General features: G+C 39.5%; 2 protein-coding genes across 2 annotated transcripts in view; one reads left to right on the forward strand and one right to left on the reverse strand.

Moving 5' to 3' along the window:
* The window catches only part of tspan37 (tetraspanin 37), a 33,400-nt gene that overhangs the window by 12,819 nt on the left and 1,224 nt on the right, over nucleotides 1–19,357 (forward strand). The window lies entirely within an intron of this gene.
* Nucleotides 1,769–18,700, reverse strand: slc1a8b (solute carrier family 1 member 8b; the record flags this gene model as incomplete). The annotated part of the gene is made up of 15 exons (XM_079574216.1): nucleotides 1,769–2,108; nucleotides 2,446–2,584; nucleotides 2,853–2,987; nucleotides 3,485–3,679; nucleotides 4,645–4,878; nucleotides 6,598–6,697; nucleotides 6,822–7,035; nucleotides 7,110–7,152; nucleotides 9,252–9,467; nucleotides 10,341–10,420; nucleotides 11,212–11,361; nucleotides 11,679–11,767; nucleotides 15,904–16,038; nucleotides 18,431–18,565; nucleotides 18,646–18,700. 15 exons carry the CDS (start codon nucleotides 18,698–18,700, stop codon nucleotides 1,962–1,964), a joined length of 2,067 nt encoding a protein of 688 aa, XP_079430342.1. The 3' UTR covers nucleotides 1,769–1,961.

Here is a 19,357-nt window from a genome sequence, read left to right on the forward strand (position 1 = left end):
TCTGCGGTGTAACAATATGAAAGAAAAAAAATGCTTTCACAGAGATTACTTTGAATTCTATTGATTTATTGCCCTCAAGCTCCTCTGTTTTCATGGCCTTAAAACAATCTAAACGACTTCTGTTTTGTGTAAATCTGCAATATTGATGTACTTATTTATTTTTGTGTGTGTGTGTGTGGTCATTTTGGAGAAACACTAGGGCCGTTGATAGAATTGCTGGGGCCCGGGGCAAGAAGGTGGCCCCCTGCAAAATTCTGTAATTTTGAATAATTCCTTCATGGGGGCCCCTGCAATGCGGCTTAAGATAGAAAAAAGAACATTCCTTTTTGCCTTAATTTAAGTGGTTATTGTGTTTGTTGTTTACATTAAAAAAGTATTTATTTGGTTGAGCCATTGTGGTCATTTTTGGTTTTATTTAAGCCACAGCCAGGTTAACTTGTGACAAGGTTTGAATAATGGTATTGTATATTTAAAAAAAAAAAAAAGAATGAAGAATCTGATTTGATAGGGAACCTCTTGTAAATTTTAGTTGATCACACTGTAGTAAATGTAGTGTAGTTAAGATTTAAGCACTCCAGCTAGTTTCCATATTCCATGTTTTATTAGAAATGACAAATGTAAAAAATAAAAATACAATGTCTAATAAACTTAAACACATTCCAACACATTTTGGTATTCGTTAATCTTTCAAGTCATTCACAACAAGTCCATTTTAAGGCAACTTCAGAAGACATCACAACAGCTACACAGCGTTCTGGTTCTGCAGAATAACCATGAAGTGAAACCGTACAGCTCATGATTACACGCTTACAGTAACTCTTACAATTTAATTTTTACTATGCATATACAGTACTTGTGTGTGCGTTTACTGTGGTAACAATGGCTAATTAAACATAAAAGTGAAATCCATCTGTATTGGATTGTTTTAGTGTTTCGAACTTTTTACCTCTTACTTTAAAGGTACACTGCGTAACATTTTGGACTATACTGACAAAACAAAAACATGCTCCAAATGACCAGCTCAACACAGACAATGTTATTACTGCAGTGTGTAATAAAAGAGTGGATTTGGATGAAAAAATGTTTAAATCTCAAATTCTTCTGCCTTTTGTCACATCTCCATGGAGACGAGCTGGCGACGTACCCACTCCCAATAAAGTTTACAGTCATGGCTTAGGGGGGGTATTTTTCAATGATGAAAATATCTGTCATACAATACATGCTTGTATTTCAATTTTATTTATTGGGTAAAATTCTACGCGGTGCGGCTTTAAGTGGCTTCGTCAGCAATTAAGATATTTTTAGCAGCTGGCTGATGAAGTCTCCTGAGGTAAGGAGCGAAGCATTCCCAATACTAAAACAACCCAGTACAGATGACTGATTTAAAGTCTGTACCTTTGATGAAAGCTTAAACAAACATATTAATAGTTATTTCTACTTGGTCTAAAGTCGGTCTATTTATTTCTTTTGCCATATAAGCAATAGAAATAACTATATTTAGTAACTACTATCCCTTGTAGTTAATAAACGAGAACATGAGGTCTTTTCCCAGGGATTGTAGTTCATAGTTTATTATCTACAATCCCTGGGAAAAGACCTCCACCGGGACGTTGAAGTTCGTCTTGAACCCTGAATGAAGAAAACATCAGCTCCAAAACCCCATAACCAGCCATTACACCCTCCAAAAAACATAATATGCCTCACAAAATGTAACTTTTGTGATGGTTTTCATGTTTTCACTTTTCTCCAGTATTTTGCCTCCCAATCTGCCCACATCCCACAATCCTTTGTGGACACATTTCTGTAATCTAGAGCAGACCTTTACCATTTGGTCATAGCACAATATAACCTTGTGCTTCTCATTTCCCATCTTCTTTCTGACCGTCATTTGTCAGTGTTTTCTGCAGCCTGTAGCTCAGTGAAAAGTGCTCTTAAAGGCAGGTTAAAAACTCCACTCGTGCTCAGACTTGGCACAGGTTGAAGTTGGGCACGGGCCGCTCCACGACGCTCTCTCCGTCCACGTCATACACGTAATCACATTTATGGCCCAGCAGGGGAGTGTCCGACAGCGCCACACTCTGGTTACCGACGGAGATCACCGTGTCTCTCTGGAAGTCGGAGAAAAAAATAATGAATAAGCCACATATGTATTTATAGTCTATGTAAAAGCAAATTAAAGGAATAACATATATACTTTGTATCATAGATTTGTTTATGGCTTTTTTAATACAGCCATGCTTTTAGCCTGTGATGCTCAGAATGGCCACTAGAGGGAGGCAAATGCAAAAAAGAAAGTGCTACAGTGCTGTTGTAAGGATCCATCACAATCTCTTATAAACTCTACATACTTTGCTGATAGACTACTAGATTTTTTTTCATTTGATACAAATTGCCTTTACGCGCCTGTGAAAGTATTTTAGGAACCATGATGTTAGTAAACTGTACCCGTTTGAGGCCATGTCCGTTGCTGGATGATGCAGCAGAAGAAGGCCTGGCTTTTTCAAAGTCCTTCTTACAAATGTGAGCCATGATCCCAGCGGCTAAAGCATCTCCCAGGACGTTTATCATGGTCCGGAAGCGGTCTCTGTAAACACAGACAATAGATTAATATAAACTTTTCAAACCAAATCTGATAAGGTCTTTCTGATTGAAACTACAGCCAGAACTGTGTGTTTTGTTTCATCTGCAGTCCGACTTCTTCAGAACTGTATCCCAGGCGTAAGAAAGTCGGTATGCCCCTTTAACCCGGTTTACCGTCCGGGGAGTGTGTTTCCAGATCTCTCACACCTGATACTGTTCTGAAAAAATCGGACAACTACCATAAGGCCGTGCTCGTACTAGTCGGTACTTACAGAACCCAGTCGATGGCCACGATCAGGGAGATATCGGCCGGCGGTAACCCCACAGAGGTTAGGACTATCACCATGGTAACGAGTCCAGCCTGAGGGATCCCGGCCGCCCCGATACTGGCGGCTGTGGCTGTGATACTGAAATAAACAAAAGACTTCGATAAACAAACAATGATCACTGGAGAAATATATCAAAATGGTTTTTAATGTTTCGATATTTTGGATTTTTTTGAAATTCTGCACCAAACAATAATTGTGTAACTTGTTTTTAGCAATGTATTAGCCCTGGATACTAAATTAAAGGCTCTATACCTGATTTGTATTTATGTTTTAAACAATGAAAGAAAGAGCAAAAGACAAGCGCATCGTACAAACTTCTCAGGGTCATAGTCACAGTGATGCTTTAGTCAGTTGTAGTTCTAGTCTATACTTAGGTTTCATTCATTTTTTATTTTTTGCCAAGTTATAGGATATTTTTGTCAGTAGTTTAGTCTTGGTCCATCCCTTGTCAATGACTCAATTTGTGCTATATTCTCTTACCCATTAAATCTCACTTAAAAATAAGACAATAGAATTTTGCTCTGAAATGTGTATTGACGAAGGTTTGGAGAACAGATAGGAAAGAGTGCGCTCACCTGATTGTCACCAGCTGACCAAAGTCCAGGTCATACTCGTTGACCTGAGCTATGAAAATGGCCGCCACTGCTTCATACAGCGCTGTGCCGTCCATGTTAATAGTTGCTCCCACCGGCAAAACGAACCGAGCGATCTGCCGGTCCACGCCGCAGTTTTCCAACAGACACTTCATGGTGATGGGCAGAGTCGCTGAGCTGCAACGAAACAGGATATACTATTAATGGGTGACATTCTAACGCATGTGTGCATTTAAAGGGATATTTCAGGATTTTTGACATAGGGCCTCATTTCCTAGTTATCCAGAGTGTTATTGATTTCTTTTTTTTCCCCTTTTTTAATATTCATGCAGTCCTTATATTTGAAGAGTTTAGTGGTGATAGGCTAGTGCATGTCTATGGTAACTTGTAGCCTGCATTAAAAACAGTCTGACCCAAGCACGGTGCACCTGAGGCAAATCACTTATAACACAAGACTACCAATATAAATGTCTCTGTTGACTGAATAATGCTTTAAATATATATAACCATTTTGCATTTAAAAGAACTTATGTTTGAGCCGCATCAGCTTCCTGGTTATAAGCTACGCAGCGGCGGAGTGATCCGCATTACTGCATTACTACACGTGGAATTCACAAAGGAGCTTTCTACAAATCAGATATGGCAACGTTTGGAGGACTACCTGATGATTTTTGAAGAGGTTTTTAATGCAGGCTACTAGTTACCATAGACATGCGCTAGCCTAGCACTAGCCTAGCACCACTAAAGTCTTCAAATATATGGACTGCATGAATAAAAAAAAAAAAAGAGTTCTCCAGAAATCAACAACACTATCAAAAATCCTGAAATATCCCTAAGGTAAAAACAAAAAGACCGCGAAATATCAAATTAAAGCTTATGATGACTATTCTGGCAATGGAAGTTTAAAACCAATGTAAGAACTATGGTGACTACATTTTAATATGTCTAAAATGCAAAGTCGGAGCCAATTTGAGCGCTGATGTGAAAAGGGCTGATCTGCTGGTTGGGATGCAATACTAAAAACAATGGTTTAGTGAAAAGAGTAATCGTTTTCCAATGTCACTTGAAAGTCCTACAGCTTCACAGTCCTCAACAGAGCAACACAGGATTAACCTTTTGATACTTTGTCCTGGCATTGTTACCTGGATGACGTTGCCAATGCGATGACCAGAGCCTGCAGAAGTCCGCGGATGTAGGGGAAGGGATTTTTCCGCGTGAAGAAGTAGAAGAATGCGGGCAGCAAAATGAGGCCGTGAACAAACAGCCCTGCCAGCACCGTGATGAAGTACATGCCCAGCTTCTCCCCCAGATGAGCCGGATCGTGCATGTCCAGGATCTTACCAGCGACGAGGAACACAATGCCGAAAGGAAAATACCTGCAAAAAGATGGTTGCATCAGTCAACTAGGCATACATCATTACTGCCGAGAGCAAACACAATCGATTTGGAGATGGGGAATGACTATAGTTATTAATATGCAGAGTTGGTGTGAGATTGGATTTCACACCAATCCAATCTCACACCAACTCCAAACCCCCCCCCGGGGGGGGGGGGTTCAGCCTGCATCTAAACGGAAAAATTACCTTGCGATCAAGCAAAAACTTGCGCAACCCCCGCTATAAACATTCGACATTGTAAAATGTGTTGCCACCCCAGAAATGATCCCTGACCCTGCTAGCCACCCCGTGATTTTTTTTCTAGATCTGTCCCTGGGTATCACATTGGCATAGCTCTCCAGTCAATATGGTTTGAGATTTGGTGGCAGCTAACAGGTTAAATACATTTTACATTGTACATTTTGTATTGTAATTCACCTGCTCAGGGATTCCAGATGGAAACTAGCTCAAGCTAAATCTGGCGCTAATAAACTAAGTTTCATGCCCAAGGACACAATGACAATATGCACCGGTTGAAGCTACTAGCCTTCTGCTCACTCACTCACTCACTCACTCACTCACTCACTCACTCACTCACTCACTCACTCACTCACTCACTCACTCACTCACTCACTCACTCACTCACTCACTCACTCACTCACTCACTCACTCACTCACTCACTCACTCACGCTTCAACGCTATCGCTGTAAAATTACAGAAAACTGTTTTGCATCCGGCACATTCTAGAATTTAAAAATGACCTATCTAATAATCAATGTTTGATTCATGTGACATGGAAACGCTTGCAGGTTAGTGTTCCTGCACTGTGTGATGCACTGTTTACAAACTTAACAAAATAAAACAAAAGTGTAGGCTTTGTTTTGCTGATTTGTAGTTCTATACAAGCTCATCTCCGTCAGACATGCTTCAATATTGAAGAGAAAAAAAGCAAACATGAAAGGAACAGAATAACAGGAACTGTTCCCACAAGAGTTTATTTGCAACAGATAAACCCCACAGAAAAACAGTATACTTGTAATTTACTCTTTGTTTTCAGTGTCCTGAAAATATCCACACAGCTTCACCAAAAACAGTAACAAAAATCCAAAATGTTTTTGAAAAAAAGTCACAATGTTTCCATTTTGTTAATGTTCTCACAAATCTAATTGACAACCTTCAAGTAAATACCATGACCTTTGTTTACAGTTAGTCACTTGGCAAAAACACACACTAACCCAAGCTTACCAGCCGCTACAAGCAATACATGCAGCCCTTGAGTCCTTGGGCAAGACGCTTGTCTGTGCAGCTGTATGCTGGTTCTCACTCCGGGGATTAAAGTGTAGAGCCAACATCCCCAATAAAGTCATTTGCATTTATTTAGTGTTTCTGAACTTTTAGAAAGTCCAAAATCTGTCCTTTTCATAGCTTCAGTTTCCTCAAGATCAAGCTTCAAAAGACCAAATGTTTCATAATTTTGAAAAAAATAAAAATAAATCACACATTTTACACTTTTAAAAATGACCCAAATGTCCAATACGTACAGCATAAAGAATAGGCAAAAACCCTTAACTTTTTGTATACTTGTACATCATCCACTGAACAAAAGCGGTGTGAAAAACACCTGTTTGACCCATGTGCTCTCTGCGATGCTAATCCAACCCTGGGAACAGCTAATCCTTTGTGTAGCACCGTAGTTTACTTTAAAAGCTTTCTCTTACCACATCGCTGCGTTGATAATCTTCATGACGCACTCGTTGATGCACTGGCACACATTGACAAGAGGCGCTCCACGTTCTCCCATCTTCCCCAGCAGCAAACCTAAAAAATCAACACAGACAAAAGGTCCATCACAAAGGACATATTTTAATCAGGAAAAAAGTCTGATTGTTAAACCTAATTGTTACATCGATAACACCAGATCTGTATTTTCTTCTGATCTTACCCATTGTGGCAGAGAAGATGACGATCCCCAGTACGTTCATGCCTTTGCTGGTGCTGGGGACCATCTTGTATTTGATATCAGGAGCAGGAGTGATCTCTAGGAAGACGGGATGTCCCAGCTGAGGGTTGTGGTAGTCCGGCATCACATACACAAAATTGGCCTGGGAGCTATCTCCGTCCATGGTTTGTACGATCGGAACAAGATCTGTTTTGTACTGGAGAAACGGAGATGTATAGAATTATGGCTTGTTCCCATTGCATAAAGAAGAAGTGGTATGTTCTGACTTACCTGTTGGAACGTGGCTTCGACGAGGTTGGATGGGATCATGTTTCTATTTAAAAAAATGAAACAAAAGCTGCTTAGTTCAAACCCACTTATTCACACGCCATTCAATTTTAACTATGGATGTCATAATGTCAAATTCTTGTGGTTTTGTGATTATTGTGGATACAATTTCATGGTTTAAACAAACAAGGCAAATATTAGATATATTTTTACATTTTCTGGTCAGTCTGTGGCAAGTATTGTTTTTAAGTTTAGGAGGTAGACATTTAGATTTTTAGAAACATGTTGTACATGTGTCTAATTACTGTGCAAATTCATATGCAACATAACCTGACTCAATATTCCATTTGGAACGTAGAAGTATGTTTTATTTCTTGTTTGATTGAAAAACTTGGTTCATTTGGTGTAGTTTGCTCGGTTGAGGGACAATTTTAGTCATCAAAAACACAAAGGTCCTAATAGGAAGTTCTGCTTGGAGATGTGGTATTTTTGAAAAACTTTAACCTCTTAACCCCCGCCTTAACCAAGTGAATTTTCTCACGTTTTTGCCGTGGCTTTTTTTGTCACTTTTTTTTTGCTTTTTGTCACTTTTTTGTCACATCCTTGTTGCAAAGTTGTTGCTTTTATGATGCCTATTTTGTTGTTCTTTTATTACTTTCTTGTTGTTCTTTTCTTACTTTTTGTCATTCTTTTGTTGCTTTTTTGTCACTTTTTTGTTGGTCTTTTATGGCTGCTTTTGTCACTTTTTTGTCGCAATTTTGACGCCTTCTTTGTTGCTTTCATCACATTAATTTTTAACGCATTTTTGCCACTTTATTGTTGCGTGTTTGAGGCTTTTTTGTCACTTTCGTATCACGTTTTCGTTGCTCTTTTGTTCACCTTGTCATTGTTTTGATGCTTTTTTTCAAGAAGCTTTTAGATTTGGGTAAAGCCAAACTGGAGAGAATGTGGATGGTTCAGGTGGGGAGTAGGAGGTGATTCCTGATTGTTGTAATAATATTTCTCAATGCAAAAAGGCCGGAATTCCCTAGCCCACCTTTAACCACATTCAGTGATTTTGTAGTTTAAAGTAACAGACTAAAAGTATCAACAGCCTCACAGACAAGATCCAGTCCAGTGGTGTATTTGTATAAGGCCTGCGTCAAATGTCTTGAACGCTCTACAGTAATCCAGGCGGGAGAGCGCATACTCTGTGAACACACTCCTATAGGTGATACATGCGTTTCCAAAATAACCTGCTTTAGGAACCAAGGATAGTCGAATCTCATGAATGGCCCAGAGGTATAAGCCGGCATGCACACACAGCAGCCCAACCAGTGCAGGGACAGGCTTAAAAGATCAACTAGGCCCTATAATTAACACCCGCTGCTGTAAGAGTGATGCTGCAAGTGCATGACCCAACTAATAGTGGTACAATGCTCCAGGATCAATTGATTTTTGAGGTTTTCTGGTCTGCAGTGAAAACCTACCAGAAATTCTAAAAAACAATTGATCCTGGAGCATAAGAGGCCACTGTGATGGAACGTTAAGGTGCCATGCAAGCCATTGGGTCACGAAAAGGTCAATTGTGCATTATATTTCACTAAAATGTTCCATAATGCACCTTTAATTAATTCAGTTTTTTCAATTCACGGTGCATGTGTTACCTGCAGCCTTTGTGATTGGATTTAAATTACTTTCTGCGAGGTAGATTGGGTGAAAATGTTGCATACAAGCTACGTAATCAAGCTGATGAATTGCTTTGCTTACTGTGCGTTTCCCCAAAGTTGTCTTGCACCATGTGTCTTTTTGATTTACTGATGGCAAAGCTTAACACATACACCTAAAGCCATTACAAAACAGTCGGGAAATAATAAGCTTATCGTCAAATCCTCTGGTTTAAGTGGTCTGTACTGGGCTTTGTGGACAGTAAGGGTCTTAAGAAGCAAATCCCCTTTATGACAGAAATTCTAGTAACGGGTTAATGCAGCATCTCACACACAATGCTAAGAAATGATGCAACCAGTAGAGTTTAGAGAAAGGCTTATGTCATGTTAAATAACACCATTGCTACCAGTCCAAATGAGAACACGTGGATTTTGAAGTGCGCGAGGCTAAAAGTAATGCTGCATGTCTGTGTTTATGTTTACACGTGGAGAGCTTCACCTGATGAGGTCGAGCAGTGCATCGGCTGAGGTCATGACGGGCCCGTGGTGTGAGTGGTGGTTGTCCTTCTCTGAGCCGGTCCCGGGATGGATGATCAGTACCAGAATAATCCCCACGATCACAGCGATGAAGGTGGTCCACAGGTAATAAGTGACGGTCAGCACCCCCAGACGACCGCTCGCTTTGGTGTCCATGGCTGACAGGCCTGACATAAGACTGTGCAAGAGGAACTGTTGTTAGCTGTAGGTGTCAGTTCACGTCTTTTTGGTAGAAGTGTAAAGCTTTGTTTCCCTCCAAGGATCTTATGCGTGCCAAATCAATAGACTTAAGAAGATATGTGTATGCAGATCATTATGCTACAAAGGACCGGGATCCAAAAGTTTGTCCTCCTTTAGTGTGTTGTAAATCAGACATCAATGGTACTGTACCACAGACACAGTGCATCTAATTGTAAAGCATTTAGTTTGTCTAGCATGAACTATAAGACTATTGTTCGTAAAGCCCCTCTTTGCTTACTGAAAGTTGTGAATTCATCCCTGTGAAAGAAATGTGATGTAAGTAGGCTAATGCATTTGTTTTATTTTATTAGCCTATATCCTTATTTAACCAGGAAAGTCCCACTGAGATTAAGAATCTCATTTCCAGGGACGTCCTGGCCCCAGTTGGGAACCTGTACATATTTCTAGTGGTTTGGTAAACCTACGCATACATGGGAAAAAACAAAAGCAAACTCCACAAGGAAAGGCACAGGCTGGCAGGAAATCTAACCCAGGACCTTAAACCAAAATTGGGTACAGGACCTGTAAGTCCTGTCCCGATAGGTTTGAGATATCTGTCTCATATTTGCAAAATATTCATCAGACAAACAAAGAGAAACACACAATCAGCCCTAACAATATTTAGTTTCTTCAACTGCTTTTAAAAGATTTGTTTAGGCAGCTAGCATATAAGCTAGCTGAGCGAGTGAGCTGGCAGCTGAGTTTGCTTACATGCAACATCACGATTCTTCTCTTTACTGGCACTTGGGAAGTTAAGTTATATAACAATTACTTTATCAAGTTTTGTTTGGTTTGTGATTTTGCTACTGACCTGGAGGTGATGAGAGGCAAAATCAACATCTTTAACATCCTCATGAGCAGCTCTCCGGGGAAAGAGAAGTAAATCTTGGCCTGAAGAAGGTAAAATGAACGATGTTAAACTCAAAAGGCCAAACTCTTGGCCAAGACTAAATCCATGATTTGGTGTTGGGCAAAAAGGAAAAACATTGTAATTGTAAACATGTAATGCAATCTGTTAAGTCAAACATAATTTGGAAACGATGGCCTGTCATCACTCATCCTGCATGGCATTTACTGAAGATAGAAATAACTGACACAAGTCACCACCTGGATTTAACAAACTGTTCTGATCTGGAGTTGCTGCAGTTGGTCAGGTCTCGGTTCAACAAAGAATGAGATCAGCTGATAACCTGAACATCCTGAATATTAATGAGGTAATTCCATCAATGGATTTCTTCTTTCCTGATGGCACAATCATATTCCAAGATGATAATGCCAGGATTCGCATGGCTCACAGATTCAATGAGAAATCAGACCCATTGAGAATCTTTGGGATGTGCTGGAGAAGGTTTTGAACAGTGTTCACAGTCTCCCATCATCAGCACAAGATCTTGGTGAGAAATGAACACACTGGATCTTATTGAAATGATGCCACTGTGAATGTGTGCTCTAATCAAAGCTAAAGACGGTTTGATTAAATATTAGAGCGTGTGACTTTTTCTTTGGTCAGGTCAGTGTCATTTCCGTAGCTTCACACAAATTCCACTCTTTGAACAACATGATTTGATGCAAGAGATGCACCTCTATTATCTTTTCATATTGATCCACATTTGTATTCTCTACTAGCGTAAAACACATTCGATTTTCATCTACAGTTTTGCACCATTGCACTGCGGTCTCACCTGTGTGGAGAGATTGAGAGTTCGGAGGAAAAAGCCAAGGACGCAGCCGGTCACCACAGCGAACACAGACAGCGTTAGAAGGCCGTTGTTTTTGCAGTAGTCTTTGATATACTCCCTAATTTTCAAAGGCACTAAAGTCCTAAAGATACTCTTTGCGATATTCATTGTGCAGGTATTATAAAGACAAATTTAAATGTGCAAACGTCTGTTAAAAAAAAGATATACAAAAATAAAATTTAAACAATTAAAAAAAGCATTAAAAAAAAATCTTAAAATCTTTGCGATGTCCGTGCACCTTGATGTTGAGCTTCAGTCTGAGGAGTGCCAGGGAAAAGGCGGAGAAGAAAGAGTTGGATAATTGTTTTCCGGTAAAAGGATTAAGCTAACGAAGGGGCTTAGAGAAGGTTCAGCGTCGGTCAACCTCGGTCGTTGTTACTCCAGCTCCTCTCATTCATAAAACTGCTGACCTTTCGCCCTTGGAGGGACAGTAACTTGTGTGTAAGAGCTGGGATTAACAACTGGTGCGACTCCCATCGGTAAAACACGACCGTCTTTACTGAATTTAGGTACAGGCAACGCAATGCAAAACACAATAGCACTGCTGCAAACAATAGCATGGAGGTGACCTTTGGCTTAACCTGTTTAGTGACAGTACAGTCATTAATCAGCAACCCAATTCAAATCACTGCAATGTTGGACCAAAGTGAGTATAGTAAGGCTATTCTATTTCCTTTTCAAAATCTGACAGCTCAAAGAGAAAGCTTTAGTTGGCAATGTTTCTATGGCATCTAATAGATAAGCAGTACTCTACTTAAAGGTGCATTATGCTAGCCCTGTATGAGTGATTAGCATGGAGCCTTTACTTTCGATCACGGTGGTCTCCACAACGCTCCAGGATCAATTGTTTGGAAGGTTTTCTGGTGAGAGGCTCCGTCAGCAGAGGAAACCTTCCAAACAATTGATCCTGGAGTGTCTTAGAGACCACTGTGATGGAAAGTAAAGGTGCCATGCTGACCACTCATAGACCTGCTGGGTCACTACAACGTGAAATGCGCACAAATATCAACTTTATTTTCAAGAAGTTGCATAATGCACCTTTAAACAATACATCTACTACAGTTGCAGCAGATGCACTCTCTCATTAAAAAGACATTTCCTTTCGCATGTTTTATTTAGACATGAGTTATTGCCTTTGGCTTTAATCCATTGTAATTTAAACATTGAGTCACAAATATGAGTGCACTGAATGTTTCCTCCATCCTGTGGAGTCTTTTCAATCTGACTGTCTCGTTCTGCAACATACAGCATAAATTATGCTACATTTGGAAATCAAGACATGAGCAAGATTTAATTTTGTCATATCAAGACAAAGACATTAATAACAATTGTAGTAAATAAGTAAATAAATGAGAGTAAGTAAATGACTCAACTCAATTCTCTAGGTTTGAAGAGGTTTCATTCCCTTCTAGATGACTACTTTTGAAAGTCTTAGCCCCCACCTGGAACAAGCACATTTTCTCCAGTTTGGCAATGCCCAAATCTGAAAGCTTCTTGAAAAAAGTGTCAAAATAGCAACAGAAATTAAATGAAAACAAGGAAGAAAATGGAACAAAAATGTGCCCAAAAAAAGTAAGGAAAAGAAAAAAGAAGGAACACCTGAGTGACAGAAAAGTGAGAAAAATGTGTGACGAATACGCATTAAAAAAAGCCACAGAACAGTGACAAAAAGCAATGTAGAAAAAAATGTGACGAAAACACAACCAATAAATCAATGGAAAAAAATATGCCAAAAAAAGTGACAACGGCAGGAAAAGGTTCAGTTTAGATGAGTTTTCAAATGAGGCGTGGCCTTTTAGATTTGAGTAAAGATGAACTGGAGAAAACGCACTTGGTTAAGGCAGGGGTTAAGAGGACTGGATGATTCCGAGTTTACGCAGACAACGTTCTTGACAATATTCAGGTCAGGTGTGCTTCAGAAAATGTGCGGTTCTTAGTTCTGGGCTGCCGTGAGTAATAGCTGAACAATGAGTGAGTGGGTGTCAGCTTAAAGACAGAGATGATTGGGAGCAGAGCTGAGAACAGGACATTAGACGTCACTCTGGCGCCCGATCTCATTAACTTGTTTGATCAGGGTCAGACAGGGCACTGCCAAGAAACTACAAACACCAAGGGCTTTTCACTGTTGGCCCTGCACCAAGCACTTCGGTTTACCTTGAACACATCCATGTGCACTTCACAAGCCGCACCCCCCGAATCAAACATTCACTGCCTCTTACATGACAAACAATGTGGGGTTTGGCCCTGTTCTACTATATTTAATGACAACATACAGCATTTCTGCACAGTGTTTTGTTGATTAAAGCATATCAGAACCACTTATAAACAGTCATGTGGCAATGGATCCAGGAATGAAAGGAAATAATACATGATTGACCACAGTTACTAACCCGTAAATGCTGCCGCAATACTGTAAAACAATGCTGACCCTCTGCAATTAATATGCACAGTGAAAAGTGTCCCAGAAGTTGAGAGATTAAGAATGGAATAGCTCCCCCTGTTGGCTCAGTACACTCACCACCAGTCAAAAGACTAACCTACAATGGCAAATACTAGGTGGTAAATAAAGACATCTATAATGAGAACAAAGCTGACAAATTAGCGAATCTGTAATGATATCTAATCGATAAAACTCCAAGATGTGCTGTATTAAAGGGGTTTGAGAGAGAGGTGGGACTGTGTCAAGGTAAGACATAATATGCTCAGAGCTCCTTGCTGTGGAGAAACACATCTGCACATGGACTATGGAAGTGAAGAAGAGTGTGGTTTGGAAAGAAATATTGCTGATGTGTGACTGTTCCTCTTGAGCAGCTTCAGTTGTTTCCTGCTCTGGTGTCACTTTCTGAAGGACTCACTGAGGGAGGTTTTTTTTGTACGAGCAGAAATCATTGTGTGAACACATCAGTGTCCGATAAATAGAATACAGTACAAGCATTTATTTGTGTTTGCTCAGAGCGACTCAACTCTCCTCAGACCTGAGATAACAAATTAAAGTGGGACAAAAAAGGATCAACAGAGACAATATTTTATGAAGAAACTGGTGTCCTGTCAGGCGGACAAAACAACGTTGAAAATGTTTTACAAAGCTTCTGTGGAGAGTGCTCTGACTGACTTTTTGTATCGTCTCTTGGTACGGGGCCAAAACTGAGGCGCAAAAGAACTCTCTTAGAAAAATTAGTACAGTCGCAAGCAAAACCCCAGTCATTCCTCTGAAGGGTCTGCAGGACATTTATTTTGCTTGACTCTAGATAAAGTAGATAAAATATTATCGGACTCAAAACAGTTTAGAGAGTTTGAGCTGCTTCCCTCGGGTCGAAGGTAAAGGTGCCCATCCCTGTCTAAAAACAGGACCAGGCAGTCATTTGTGCCACAAGTCACTTTACAATTAAACAAACAAAGATGATATAAAGATGATGAAGTCGCCAATTGTGATTTATATATTTTAAATCTCTACAGCTGGTCTGTCAGAGAGAGTTGTTAAAAACATAATTTAAATTGAGGTTGATGGACAGTGGTTTGAGCTCAGGCCTGTTCTCTGCATGTTGTCAATGTTTGGATCTGTTTGTTGTGGTCATTGTCGTCTTTGTGTATTTTTTACTCATTGTAAATTAATTTTGGGGACTATCCATTTTCTACTACTACTATATGTGTGTTGAGCTGGTCATTAGGAGCATGTTTTGCATTAGTGTGATCCAAAATGTTTCGCAGTGTGCCTTTAAAGAGCAATAAGCATTCACTCTAACATCATTAATATCTAAAAGTAAAGTTCTCTCCCTTTGCCCACAGGTTATAAGCTGCAAATCACTTTTACTGTGAGCCTGATGCCTCCAAATGGATTTCATTTTCTGTTAATAATGTTATTTATTTTTTCATTTATAATATGTTTTGCAGTTATGAAATGTGTTACTTTTGTCCTGGTTTCCTTTCAGTTTTCATCCACTGACCACACTATCGAAAGTTTACAGTATTTTCTGGTTTTGTTTAGTGAAAGCCAGTATTTCGTGTACAGACTCTTTGGGGCAGTGATGACGGTTTTGTAAATGTGTTTTATAAATAAACCTGACCTTGACATCGACAGTACTTCTCCATGATGAAAACAATAATGCATAGTTTTTACCCATCTATTATAAAGTGACTATTTTCCAGACCTTTTCTCTCAGGCCTGAAGTTTCAATAAGCCCCAAAAGACAAACTGTACAGTTTTATGTTTCACTGTGTGTAGACCACTGTAGAGATGTGCTTGGTGTAACTGGTGTAATAGATATTTGTACAGACACAATATTTAAACCCTTTCTGAGGCTAAAAGAGAATGAAATGATTGAGATGAATAAGCATTTCTAAAAAACATTCTCTTAGTTTTCATGAGGGGTCTGTTCCTCTTGAGCAGCTGCAGTTGTTTCCTGCTCTGGTCTCACTCTGAAGGACTCACTGAGGGAGGTTTTTGTACGAGCACAAATCACTGTGTGAACACACCACCGCTATGATAACTCTGACAATAATAAACTGCAGCATCTTCAGCCTGAGCTCCAGTGATGGTCAAAGAGAAGTCACTGTGGCTCCCACTGCCACTGAACCGAGATGGAGTTTCTGACAGACGCTGTGTTGCAAGTTTTATCAAGAGCTTTGGAGACTGACCAGGTTTCTGCTGATACCAGTGCATCCGATTATTGCCAGCAACATCTCTGTTAGCTTTACATGTGAGAGTGACTGTAGATCCAGGAGTAAACGTCTGGACTGGAGGCTGAGTGACTGTGACCTGACCACTGCATCCTGTAAAAAACAAACACATTGATCAGAAGAAACAGAGAGAGAAAAGGCGGCGTGTTGTGTTCAATGTCACTGATTTGAACCTGTGAAGCAGCAGCAGGCCAGTGTCCAGAGGAGGATGGTGCAGCCCAGAGCCATGGTGCGTTCACTGACACATGTGAGTCCTGCAGTCTTCAGCTCTCTATAAAACTCAGGGAAGGATCAGCTGACCATGTGACCCTCCTCTCTATGGAAATTTACCTGCAGATGAAGCAGTGGAATCACTTTTGACATTGTATATTTATTGATGGTATTATTAGGAATTTTAAATAAAGATATTGCAGCAGTTTTTTTTATACATATGTTGTTTTGTGACATGTATTATTTTAAACTCAAAACAATAATTTGGTTCATCCATCATGCAACCAAAAAGGAATAAAATAGGCCTAGTCTTTTATAGAAAATATTGCAGAAAATTGCTTTGAAATATGGAACATTAACAGACATGAGAGGAGCAGTGATGCTTATCATTACCGTAAAACACATTTGAATGCGCCTGTGTGAAAGTGAAATACTTCAAATAGCAGCTCGTTCATACAGCGACTCTTGGACGGGTGGATGTGTCACCTCTCCAAAGTTATTTGCATTTGAGATTAGGGTTAGGGTATAGACCATGAATAAGTATATTATTCATGACTATTAGCATGGTAGTTGATAATACTGTAATGAGAAGCGTATTAATAGTTTCACAAACATATTATTAATGGACTTTTAATTACTAGAGTGTGTTAATACTGTAAGTGAGGGATGTGCCTTGACCACTTGGCGCGTTACAATACCTTATTAATACTGAACGATCACCCCTTTATATAAAGCGTTGCCATGATTTATCATTTTGTTCCAATAGAAATAAATATATCAGGTGTAGTAGAGCTTTGAAGTAGAATCAATGGCACTCCTTTCTATCCCGTCCTTTAGTGGATGCAGAGCTCCCTCTAGCGGCTGAATGTATTTACTACGGTCCACACTTACTGAAGGAGATTCTTCTTTATTCAGAGCAGAGGTGGGTAGAGCAGCCAAGATATTTACTCAAATTAGAGGAACGTTACTTTAAGATAGTAGTAGAAAGATTAGTTGAAGTAAAAAGTATTGTATAAAAAAAAAAAAAAAAATATTGGCAAAAGTACACTTTCTTCATAAAGTGACTTCAGTATATACTTGAGTATATGTAACTGAGTACTACCCATATGTGGCTCAGTGGTTTCTGCCTACATTTAGCTACATTTAAATAATATTAGATCGACACAACTAAAGATAATTAAAGAGATTTTCATCGTTATTTGATTCGATTAAAGGCCCTTTACCTGATTTTTTTAATAGCAAACAATGAAGCCACTAAGTTAAAATGATAGTTGTTTTTTGAAGTCTTTCCTAACTTTCCAAGACAAGTTTATTTGCGCATTTCACACTTTTCAGGGTCACTTTCATAGAAATGCAGCAAGTTCATAAAATTGTTCCAAATGTTTGATTTTTAGAGGCACAGTGTTTTTTAGTATTTTGTCTGAATTTACAATATACTGAAGAAAGACAAAGCTTATTTCGTTCCATCACCTCTAAAGAAATCAGGTATAGTGACTTTAAAAACAGAGGCAGCTCATTTCCATTGGGTCAAGTAGAAGAGACTATTGTGAATATTCACTTTTAACTAGGCCTCATGTAGCTTTTATTTTATCCTTTATTTTACCAGGTAAGTCACTTTCAACCAACCATTTCTTATTTCCAAAGTTTTTTTTGCAGCTGTTCACCCATCTCTGATTCACACTGACCATAATGACCATTTGGAAGCTATAACACTCTCATCAGAAATCTTTCAAGGGAACCTGAAGAAGACGGAGGAATCAGACAAACAACATGTTATAACTGCAGCCGTCTGATCGGTTTGTCAGTGAATCATTTTGAAGAAAGATGGAATTGTTTAGGGTCAAGAAATCAATCAATGACTATAATTAGATTTTCCTGACAAAAAAGTGGACTGTAAAGACGACTAAACATTTTAGCAACATTTCCTGAAGCTCATAAGACTCAAAATGAACAGCTATAAAGTCCACAGACCAGTTACAGTATTTCAGGTCAGTGAGGGGTCTGTTCCTCTTGAGCAGCTGCAGTTGTTTCCTGCTCTGGTCTCACTCTGAAGGACTCACCGAGGGAGGTTTTTGTACGAGCACAAATCACTGTGTGAACACATGTGTACTACTAATGACGTGAAAACTCTGACAATAATAAACTGCAGCATCTTCAGCCTGAGCTCCAGTGATGGTCAAAGAGAAGTCACTGTGGCTCCCACTGCCACTGAACCGAGATGGAGTTTCAGACAGACGCTGCGTAGCAATTTTTATCAAGAGCTTTGGAGACTGACCAGGTTTCTGCTGATACCAGTGCATGTAATTATTGTTATAAACATCTTTGCTCGCTCCACATGTGAGAGTGACTGTAGCTCCAGGAGTGACCGTCTGGACTGGAGGCTGAGTGACTGTGACCTGACCACTGCATCCTGTAAAAAACAAACACATTGATCAGAAGAAACACAGAGAGAAAAGGCGGCGTGTTGTGTTCAATGTCACTGATTTGAACCTGTGAAGCAGCAGCAGGCCAGTGTCCAGAGGAGGATGGTGCAGCCCAGAGCCATGGTGCGTTCACTGACACATGTGAGTCCTGCAGTCTTCAGCTCTCTATAAAACTCAGGGAAGGATCAGCTGACCATGTGACCCTCCTCTCTATGGAAATACTCTCAACTCTGAGCTCGAGCAGAAGCCAATATCTGCTGCACTGATTCATATATTTCAGATTTCATGTTTTAATATGGACTTTAGTGGAGTTCTTTCATTATATGTCAATGCTGTTACATTTGTATCTAAAAGTCATGTACTTTCTCTGTGTTCAACATTCCCAGGACATTCCCAGCTTGAAATGTCAGCCCTGTTACAACATGATATAAAAAGAGAGAAATCAGGCTCATTTTCTATTGTGTAGTTTCTTATACAGTGAGTTATGATCTATTTAACTTCCTTATTCATATTTATTCATCTTTAGTTTATATTTACAGATGATTCACAAGGAGGTTTAAACAGAAAACCTGAAGAAAATATTATACAGAAATCAAAAGTAGAAAAACCTACAAAAGTGTGTCATAATAAACATGTAACTGTGATGTCAACCCTGTTATTGGGGAAAATATGAAGTTTCGGTGATAATGAGTGAAGTAAAAGAGTTGAGTGAAGTGAGAGCAGCGTGTGTTGAAAACAGAGGAGGTTTTTGTACGACGGCTTCATGACTTTGTATCACT

The sequence above is a fragment of the Gobius niger genome (assembly GCF_951799975.1).
Source record: "Gobius niger genome assembly, chromosome: 16".
NCBI classification, from domain to species: Eukaryota; Metazoa; Chordata; class Actinopteri; order Gobiiformes; family Gobiidae; genus Gobius; species Gobius niger.